The sequence below is a fragment of the Saccostrea cucullata genome, unplaced genomic scaffold (genome assembly GCF_032062105.1).
Source record: "Saccostrea cucullata isolate Sc308-1 unplaced genomic scaffold, CSIRO_AGI_Scuc_v1 ctg197, whole genome shotgun sequence".
In the NCBI taxonomy this organism is placed as follows: domain Eukaryota; kingdom Metazoa; phylum Mollusca; class Bivalvia; order Ostreida; family Ostreidae; genus Saccostrea; species Saccostrea cuccullata.
This window is the reverse complement of record NW_026938805.1, coordinates 499,368-509,764: the sequence shown is the minus strand read 5'-3', so window position 1 is coordinate 509,764 and position 10,397 is coordinate 499,368. Positions and strand designations below refer to the sequence as shown.

At 34.6% G+C, this 10,397-nt stretch overlaps 1 protein-coding gene across 1 annotated transcript; it reads right to left on the bottom strand.

Annotated features, from left to right (window-relative positions):
• Positions 1-233: 233 nt before the first annotated feature.
• Positions 234-10,029, bottom strand: LOC134251348 (voltage-dependent calcium channel subunit alpha-2/delta-2-like). The gene is made up of 22 exons (XM_062733739.1): positions 9,787-10,029; positions 9,252-9,461; positions 8,942-9,091; positions 8,628-8,773; positions 7,938-8,090; positions 6,994-7,158; positions 6,737-6,865; positions 6,444-6,572; positions 6,180-6,301; positions 5,945-6,048; positions 5,613-5,860; positions 5,055-5,199; positions 4,791-4,922; positions 4,635-4,703; positions 4,125-4,462; positions 3,774-3,929; positions 3,368-3,576; positions 2,767-2,971; positions 2,370-2,580; positions 2,103-2,241; positions 770-932; positions 234-512 (listed from the first exon to the last, which is right to left on the bottom strand). Exons 2-22 carry the CDS (start codon positions 9,393-9,395, stop codon positions 311-313), a joined length of 3,459 nt encoding a protein of 1,152 aa, XP_062589723.1. The 5' UTR covers positions 9,396-9,461; positions 9,787-10,029; the 3' UTR covers positions 234-310.
• Positions 10,030-10,397: the final 368 nt, after the last annotated feature.

Genomic DNA, 10,397 nt, shown 5'->3' with positions numbered 1-10,397 from the left:
TTACTTTTAAGTTCAACGCATACACAGATGAATTGACTATATAATTTATTTCGGATATACATATATCCACTATATAAAATGATAGAACAATACTTTTATACCAACCCTAAATGTTGCATATAAAACTTAATACAAAAAGGTTGTCCAAGTACATTTAACATTTAAATAATACTATTAAGAGAGACCTATTTTACAAAATAAAATATACACATTCTGTCATAAAAGAAAAAAAATTCTAAATATTAACAACCATTTTACTCGATGTAAAATTCGATGTACAAGTTTGAGTGATGTCACTTTATGTTCTCAGTTATAAATAGATATATGTACATAGAAGCGTCAGTAACAGTAGTACAGGGGTGGAGGTGAGGGGCGTGGCTGTAGTGTAGATACACAGCAGGTCCTTGTCTGACATTTTAGGACACTTCCCCTCCTCTGCTAGAGTGCGGCTGGACTTAGACACCTGATTACATGTACCGTTAATGATACGGTATGCTCCTGAGTTCACAATGCTATAATGTGAAGATAACAAACAGTAAGCAAACTCAAAAGCTCAATGAAACATTACAAATTGAGAGCAGAGCAAATATGGACAGCTTATATTGGAAGTGGGATAAGGTACTATAGAATGAAAGAAAATAACTTGTTCTTTTATATGATGTCAAACTTTTATTTTAATATACATGCTATGTTTGTCTTTACAGTTACAATTTTTACTGGTTTACAGTTAACACAAATTTTCAAGATAAATATTCATACCGGTATTTACCTTCGTGTGATTTGGCAGTTGAAATTATAGAAGAAAGAGGCTGGGTGTGAATTCCAGTTCTCTATGATGAGCAGGTAAAGATTTGTTTTTGGCAGTGAGGTCACATAGTAAAATCCAGACATGCATGGTCCAGATACATTCCCTGTTATCATTCCACTAGGACCTGAAAAATGTATATGTATATATATTTTTCAGTAAAAATAAACCAAAGGGAAAAAATACAAGTCCAAATCTTTATCCAATAAATGTATTCATTTTTAGCTCACCTGAGCCAAAGGCTCAAATGAGCTTTTCTGATCAAAATTTGTCCGTTGTCTGTCGTCGTCATTGTTGTCGTCGTTGTTGTTGTAAACTTTTCACATTTTCATCTTCTTCTCAAGAACCACTGGGACAATTTCAACCAAACTTGCTACAAAGTATCCTTGGGTAAAGGGGATTCAAGTTTGTTAAAATGAAGGGCCACGCCCTTTTCCAAGGGGAGATAATTATGAATTAAAGAAAAATTAATGGCATTATTAAAAAATCTTCTTCTCAAGAACCACTGGGCCAGGAAAGATGAAACTCATGTGGAATCATCCTCAGGTAGTGTAGATTCAATTTTGTTCAAATCATGACCCCTGGGGGTAGGGTGGGGCCAAAATGGCTGATCAAAGTTTTACATAGGAATATATATAGGAAAAATCTTTAAAAATCTTCTTCTCAAGAACCATTGAGACAGGAAAGATGAAACTCATGTGAAATTATCCTCAGGTAATGTAGATTCAAGTTTTATCAAATCATGACCCCCGGGGCTAGGGTGGGGCCAAAATGGCCAACCAAAGTTTTACCTAGGAATATATAGGGAAACCTTTTAAAATCTTCTTTTCAAGTACTTCAAAGCCATGATTAGTAATATTTATATGGAATCATACTCAGGTAATGTATATTCTAGCATGTTCAAATCATGATCCCCTGGGGGGTTAATATTCAAGCCCTCCCCCCCCACCTCAGTTAACTTTCAGTTCTGATCTGATATGTGCTTTTTCCTAGCCGATGTGCTCAGGTGAGCGCTGTGGCCCCTGGGCTCTTGTTTAATTATAAAATGCAGTTTAACTCTGGTATCTTGAACCCAATATCTCAATTACCATTGATATCTAAAAATATAAAGTATGATACTGTAGTAGGAAAGGAGAAATGCACGAAGAAAGCATATGGCTGGACCGGGAATCGAACCCAGGACCCCTGCATTACTAGTCAGTTGCTCTAACCACTGAGCTATCCGGGCCGATATCCACGGTCCGTAAAGCCCGAACTTCTACAATACCAAATTTCAAACAAATATTGGTGTTCATACCTAGTGCTTGATCATTACTTTTAAACTGTATAACATCTTGAATACAGCCATATTCACTGTTGAACTGAGGAATAGGACCCTTGTTTCTGATGTAGTCATCCTGCTCCCCTGGATTCTTGGGAATCCCATCCAGAGATAACTGCAAAGGAACAAATCATGTAAAAAGAATATAGCTGAAAATTTTAACTATACTTTATGTGCCTTATTCACCTGCTGGATATGACAAGGCAAACATGCTCAAATTCAAATCACACGATATTGTATCACCTTTGGCTCTTCTGGTGTGATTCGACATGATCCCTGAAAATCTATGCTCTCTCCTCGATCAAAGAAGCCATGCTTGTAGATAAGGTCTTTCATGACTTCTCCCTCTTTAGTCCCAAGTTGGACCTGTTCATATTTACTTTCATCTAAAGCACTGGCTATCAAAAAGTCAGGATCCATTACAAGAAATGCCTTGCTGTCAAACAAGTAGCACCTGTTGAATAGAAGTAATTCAGGAAGGTGAAAAACAGAACATTTAAAATCAAAAATTAATATTTGGGATCCTTAGTAATATGATTTTAAGTTACCCGTACATTGTTTTAAATATACTTAATGATTGTCTATTGTCAATCTGAATTCAAATCATGATTTTACTGCAACTATACTTAAGATAGCAAACCTTGTCTGACATTTATTTTCTCCATTGGGACAAATGTAATGTTGGTTACAGGACTTCAGCCCATTACTGGCCTGCATGGCCTCCATTGTTCTGTTCTGAAAATCATCATACAGGATGTCCAGACCGGTCACTCCCTCCACACGCTCTGTAGCACAACGGCGCTGGTCAGAGTTAGGACCTGGTGCTTCACTCACATAACATACACCTGCACAGAATCAACAAAATTTTAGATTATTTTAACATTAAGTCTTTAAAAATCAACATAATCTATCAAATAAATTTTTTCTCAAAATTTGCTTCATATAATTAAGTATATAAAGTAGGAAAGCATTAAAATGAGGAATAATGAAGTCAAGGTCATTTGCAAGATCAAAATTTCACACAGTTGAAAGCTTTAAACCTGAGCAAAATGTAAGTGTAATGGACAGACAGATGGAGGATGGACAGTAGGACAAAGTATGGACATGACAAACACTATATGCCATAGCCACATTCATAGTAGGACAATAAAATTTAGACTTGGAATTGTAAGATGATGAAGATTTCAAACATTTCTTCTCCATTCTTTTGCATGATTAGATTTGTTAAGAACTGTACTTACGACTGATACAGTCAGTATCTACTTCACACACACAGCCTCCTGGTAGAGGTTTAGAGATGTTGAAGCAGTCCTCATCTGTACGAGGAGTCATTCCCTCAAACACAGCCTGGGAGATGGTGACAATCTTACCCACTCCTGCCGCATCCATATAAGGTGTAGAAATTGAGGTTCTCCATGGGGTACTGCTGGTTCTCTTGTACCAGGGCCGCCTTAAAGATGTAACATATATATGTATTACAAAAAATGAAAATTTCCCAACAGAGAAATGTAACTGGATATCTCTCTGTCTCATTTGTGCTTGGTTTTTCCATAAGATTATTTCTTATAAAACAAAAAACTGCATCTAAAAACTTGCAACTTTGCATATGGATTGAAATACAGTAGTCATATCATAATGTATGCATACTTTGTTGGATCATATCCTCTTTTTGATCTATGGCCAGGATAAGTTCTAAACATCCCACTCCTAAGTCCAATGTTTGTCCATTTGACTTGCGATAGGGACTCAAATTCTCTTGATTTCCAGATCTCTTCTATAGGTTGTGTTATCAATGTATCAGCCCTGAAAATTGTTTAGAATTTTTTTCCTGATTCAATTATTGTGGTTTGTTCAATCCATGCAGTTACTACTATGGATACTTAACACTAAATCAAAGCTGCATCTTAGGTTTTTATTCCAGTGACATGAAAGCCCACTTTGCTTAATCAATAATGTGATAAAACCTAATAAATCTTTTACTAAGTTTAAACAATGTACCTGACCCCTTTATCATATATTTGATCCCCAACACAACCAAGGTCCGTCTCATTTGAGTTCATCCAGCGATGTGCATTGATGGTTTTCTTAGCCAGGTTGTCATCATACAAGTACTGGATAGGATCACAGTGAGACTTGGGGGCCAGAAATATGGTGGAGTGTTTGTAGCTGATGGTCAAGCCTGGATATCTCTCTGTCTCATTCTCACGGATCTCCAGCTCTTCCCAGGCATGAGGAAACTCGGCCTTCACCACTGGGTTTAGGTACTCTTTGAGAAGATTGTAGTAGCTTGTGGTGTAACTTGATCTATCTATGGGTTCCTGGGAACGTCGGAATTCCTACATTAATATTAATAAATGACAGGTTTTCTTTGAAATAGCTGGTAGTACACATATCAAAGAGAATAGAAAATAATGAGGGTTAAATGGAAGTTTTTGTTTAAGATTATACCAAATATATATTTCAAAAAATATATTAAAAAAATTATTTAAAGTTCCCTTTGAATAATACCTTGTCTGTGTCTGTCAATATATAAGCAAAGGAATATTCTGAATTGTTGATAGCTGCATAGAAAATGGTCTGAAATGAGAAAAATTAGTCTTCAAAATATTTAGTGAGATACATTTTTCAGTGCCTTAATTTTATTAACAACAAATGCCAGAATACCTTTGTGGATTTGTCCTTTTGTTCAATGACTTTCATATTTGTATTCCCTTCCCTCATATCTTTTAGAATCATAGGAAATTCTTCATATGTTTCTAGTTGTGTAATTGGAATGAATATTGGATCCTCTAAAAGCTGAAAGATTTATATCCACTTAGAATAATTAAACAGTGTAATTACAATGGTTTAATACACATTATGATGATTGTAACAAATTGTACAATATTTCTGTGGTATACCTTAATAATAAAAAAAATTTCAACTTACATTTGTGCTTGGTTTTAATTTTGGATGATAAATTGTCTCCCCTTCCTTGTTAATAAGGAATGAATACACATTTCCCCATTGATGCTTTGTCAGAAAATTCTCTATCTGATCCAATGTAGCATCAACGCCAACAACTCCAATTGTCCTAAAATTTGATGTAACATGAAAAAGAAACTTAAAATAACCGAATATCTTCCTTGAGCCTGATATTTTTAATGCTTGTAAGAATCTGGTCCTGGGGTCATAAAACTAAGAAAAGCTTACTTTTTATCTCAGTCTCGGTTTTCTATTTTTAATTCCGATGGTCGTCCCTAAAATTACTAAACTAAAATTGAAAAGGTCAATGTTTAAACAGTAAATGATCTTCCATTTCTCCCCTGATGGGGAGTTTTGGAGGAATACCAAAATTAACAGGGAATTACATTATTATAGGCAGGGAAATTCTCAGACCCCAGGTCTTAGGAACAACCCTGAATTTCTTTTGTAAAAGTGAGACGGCGATCAAAAGAGAGTCTTTCTAAGTTTTACAGCCCTAGAGCCTGATGATTGAATACTTACGTGCCATTACTGATGACAGGTATAGTGTATGTAACCATGATTCCCAATCCCCAGGCATCAAGGTACGGTGAGGTCCACATGGCTTTAGTATTCAGGGCACTAGAGGATAGGAAGTCAAAGTAGTTTCTCATCTGAAAGATGAGGTTCTCTCCATTGTTCAGCTTCACTAAACTCCCTCTGTGGCTACAGGCCAATCTCCCTGGAAACTCCTCGGCATCTTCTTTAATTAAGTAACTAAATATCCTAGTCTAAAAATAAACAGTTCATAGAAACCTTGAAAATAATGAATCTTTTAGTCAATGAAATGATGTAAATTACTCTCTTAGACTTACCTGAGGTATGCTGTACTTGCTCTTTTGATCAGCAACACTCCAAACCTTTGTCCAGTTGTACTTACAAACAGGTCCAGGTACATACCCACTCCTTGTATAATACCCTAGAGTGAAACAAAATATTTTAATGATAGTTTCTCCCTATAACATTGATCTACAGTCTTTTTTTTGGTCAATATGTGTATCTCCCTATATTCATTTGGTCATAATTATCTGGGATAGAGTTTTTACTGACCTGGACCACATCTGATATTTTCACCATCAGTGTCTTGTCCGTCAGTGACAAAAACAATGACAGACTGGCAGCCGGTTCGAGGGTTACTTCTTAGTAAGTTATAGGCAATTTCCAAGCCCTTCCTTCAAAACATACCATGATCAATGATATCAAAGATAAATAAATTCTGTAACACTGATAGTTATTTACTTTTAAACAAATAGAGCGGATCTCTGCTGGGTTCTGCACATCAGGCATTAATCAAAAAATAACTGGTCTACTTACTCAAGCTCACTTGTGCCCCCTGCTTTGAGTTTTTGAATCTTTTCCTTAAGGTCCTTTCTGTGAGCTATTGTGGCTGGTACCATTGTGTCTTGCTGACAGCTCAGTGCAGTTGTACCATAGTAATGAAGCCTGTCAGAAAGATAATTCTTTAATAACATGTACTTTTTTCATTAAGAAAATTTTAAATTTCCCTTCTAATATGGGTTATTAGTTTTTATTGTCTTTCCAATCATGTTACATATAGAGATGTCTTTCAGATTTTACAGAGTGCATTCATAGAAGATTCCCCTTACTTTCCAACTTCATCCCAATGGCTAGCCCTGGCACACACAACATTGACATAATCCTGTTTAGTTAGTGTATTGATAACAGTCTTAGCCACTCCCTTAGCAATGCTGAACTTCTCACCTTTCATTGAAAAACTAGATAAAACATAGAAAAGAAAGTAATTATGAAATGAAACCATTGATACATGAACTGATTCTTTTTCTTAACAGAAAATCATTTTATATGCTCTCTATATTGGAGGAGACACATATAAACATTATACCTGCAGTCCAAGACAATAATGACATCTTTTGGACCACTGGTGGCAGCTATGTACCAGGGACGAACTCTAGGATCATAATCATTGTAAAACCCGGCAAAGTTTGTGGACCACTCCCTACCAGGATATATCCGAACAATTCCTGCCGTGGATCCAAAGTATTGCCATCTAAATCATATACCATCCTTATTTATATAATTGCATTAAGCAATGAATGCATTATACACTGTAGATATCAATTTTTCTCCACAGTTTCAATATTTTTTGTGCAATTCATGTGTGATATTATGAAAATCTATTTCTATATGTATTTATTTGTTTTTATTTATTTTTTCATATCATTTTGAGAAATATAATCTTAAAATTTATTAACCAAAAGTTCTATTGCGCATCTGGTTTGAGTTGCCTGAGTAAAGTTTTATTCTATGATTTCATTGACTCTTCAATTTGATTGGTTATTTCCTATTTTTTCATCCAATAATATATTTTCATTATAAGTATAAATTTACCGCACTTCACCTGTGTCTGTCAGAGCAGTAATACGTTTTCAAGAAAGACGTTATATTATAATCTAGTGTCCATCATATGCATCTTACGGTATGTATCTTATATATTTGATTATGTGTTTCCTTACCATTTAAAGATTCGATTTACGTAATTATTTTGATTGCAAACGTTTCTCTTTATTGTATTTTTGCATTCAAAGTTGTAACTTCAATAATGAGTCTGTATGATTTCATTAAATAGTTTACAGTACACATTTTTTTCATAGAGTTCATTTTTCTTAAACGTTTACTGTAGGCAATTTATCTCGTATGTATTTTCATAATCTCTGTAATTTTGATTTATTATATACTTTATTTTAGATCAATGCCTTTATTTCCTCAATAAATGATGAAAACATAACATCTGCCTTACTGCTCGGTTACATATGTAAAATGCATTACCTTAAAAACTCATCTTTTTTGGCATTTTCTTTGAAGACTTCTTCCAGTTTTGTGGTAAAATTAACAGTGTCTACTGTCATTTCTTCTTCTCTAGGAACCTCGTCAGCAATCTTTATAGTAGAGAACTCCTCACTAACATTCTGCTTGTAATATCTAAAAGGATATATACATGTTATATAATCAGTATATCAATGCTACCCCCTTTGCCAAAAAATATGAAAGAAAAATCACTATTCGACATATGGAAAAAGCATTTTAAAGTATACATTTTCACCTTCTAATAAATAGAGCCCCACCCAAACCCTGGGGCCATGAATTTCCCAATTTTAATAGATTAATTTTAGAGGGTTTATGGCTCAATACAATCATGCCAATTAATAGCAATTTATTTTTATTTCTTGATGTCTAGGAGTAAAGAGTAATGCAGAGACTGCATTAAGTTTACCGGTATATGGTTTTAGTCACACCCCTCAGGCCTTTAAAGTTCATGGACCCAAAAAAGTCACATTATTTTTTTCCCTGTTCCATATATGTTATATGCCAACACAATATAACAAACAATGATGGACAAAACCAGATGGCAATAGGTCAACTGAATGACTCAGGTGATCTTATAAACATCTGACTGAGATTCAGGGATTCTATAGATACATTTTCTTTAATTCCTTTTTCAAAACAAAATCATCTTACGGAGCAAACTTAAGGCTGCCTGCCAGTTGCTCAGGAATATCAGAGTCTCTATACTGAGTCCGCTGCAGGTCTGTCAACTTTCGAGTCTTAAAGTTCTTCTTTTTATAGAACTCCTCATATATTTCCTTTACTTTTTGTGCTAATATCTGAAACAAAAATCTAGATCAAAAAGTGACTAAAATGCATACATTTACAACTGCAGAAAAGTATGTAACAGTTACATAAATGAAGTGGAATATCATAAATTTTGTAAAAAGAGATCATGTAATTTCAGAACAGTTAGAGATACATGCTTTTCTGTGTGATGCATTTACCTCTGCTGCATCCTTTTTCTTGCTGAAGTATTCTCCTAGTCCCTGTTTAACTTGTTCTACAATTTTTTGCCCATCTTTTCTCTCAAATGTGTAATTTGCCCTGTCTAAATACACTTGGGAAAAGTCCTTTTTTATGCCATCACTGGCTAGCTAAAATAAATTAATACATGAATGTCAGTAAGTACAATGTTAAAGCATAAAATCATTTTACTCAAAATTGTAACAAGAAATTAATGACTATGCAAGGTATTATATGTGTGTGAGTCAGATGAAAATAAACCTGGGAGCCTGAAATGAAATGTAAATGTACCTGTAAAATATAATTTTGTATCAACACTGCCCAGTTCAGGACATCCCCCTCCAAAGATCCATGTGTACTCTGTTCATACTCGTCCCATGGATATTCTCCTCTTGTTTGTATGATTACTATCTGGAGAATTAGTAGCCACCTCATCTCCTCAGTCCAATGCTCATGCAACTTAATTGTCCCGACTACATGACAGCTAGCCCTTTCATAATCCTGAAAAAGTAATATGCAAAGTTCAAGGAGAAGGATCTGACATATCTAAATTAACATGCACCAGGTACAATATAAATAAGAAATGAGTACTTGTAGTTGTATCACCATCATATTTATTAGCTTATTCTATAATATTGATAATGTAATTTTTTTTGGAAAGGGGGGGGGGGGGTCTTTAAGTATTATACATCACACTCTGACAAGACTAAAAATTGATGTATACATCTGCATATCAGATACCTATATATAATATAGAAATGTCAATTTAGTGACACAAAATGTTATTAGTAAACAGTTATAATTAAAAGTTAACCAATGTTTTTACCGTTCATGCAATATCCCTGCTGTAGGGTCTGTCCGTTGGGCTACATGTAACTTCACAATAGCAGACTTCTGGGAAATTCGAAATCTGCCAATATTTGCCAACAACATCCACAGCACCGCTGCAAATATCGACCCGTTCCCTAGAAGTCTATTGATTTCTGCCATACTTTTAAAGAACATTGAACTGTTTCCCTGCTTGAATAAGTAGATAAACTTAATTAAGAAATTGAAATATATTTTTTCTTTCTGAATGCAATAGACCTAACATCAAAATAATAAGGAACAACTATCCTACACACGAAACATGGATGATCCTTTATAGAGGTGATGCACATGTCACTTTGCAGACGACGTTCAAAATGAAAATCTGATTTTCGATCCCGCGTTAGGCTAATCTTCTTTTTTCTTCTTTTAACACAGCAAAACAGTTGACTGATAAAAATATTTAAGATAAAGCTATAACAAGAACCAAATAAAACACAGTCTGTATTCTTAATTTTAAAATATTACCCTCGTGTGCCCATATTTCGACGGTCTTTCAATGTGTTGCAATATTTTATTTTATGTAAACAAGAATCCATTGAAATAAATTGAGCGGTAAATTCATCATTA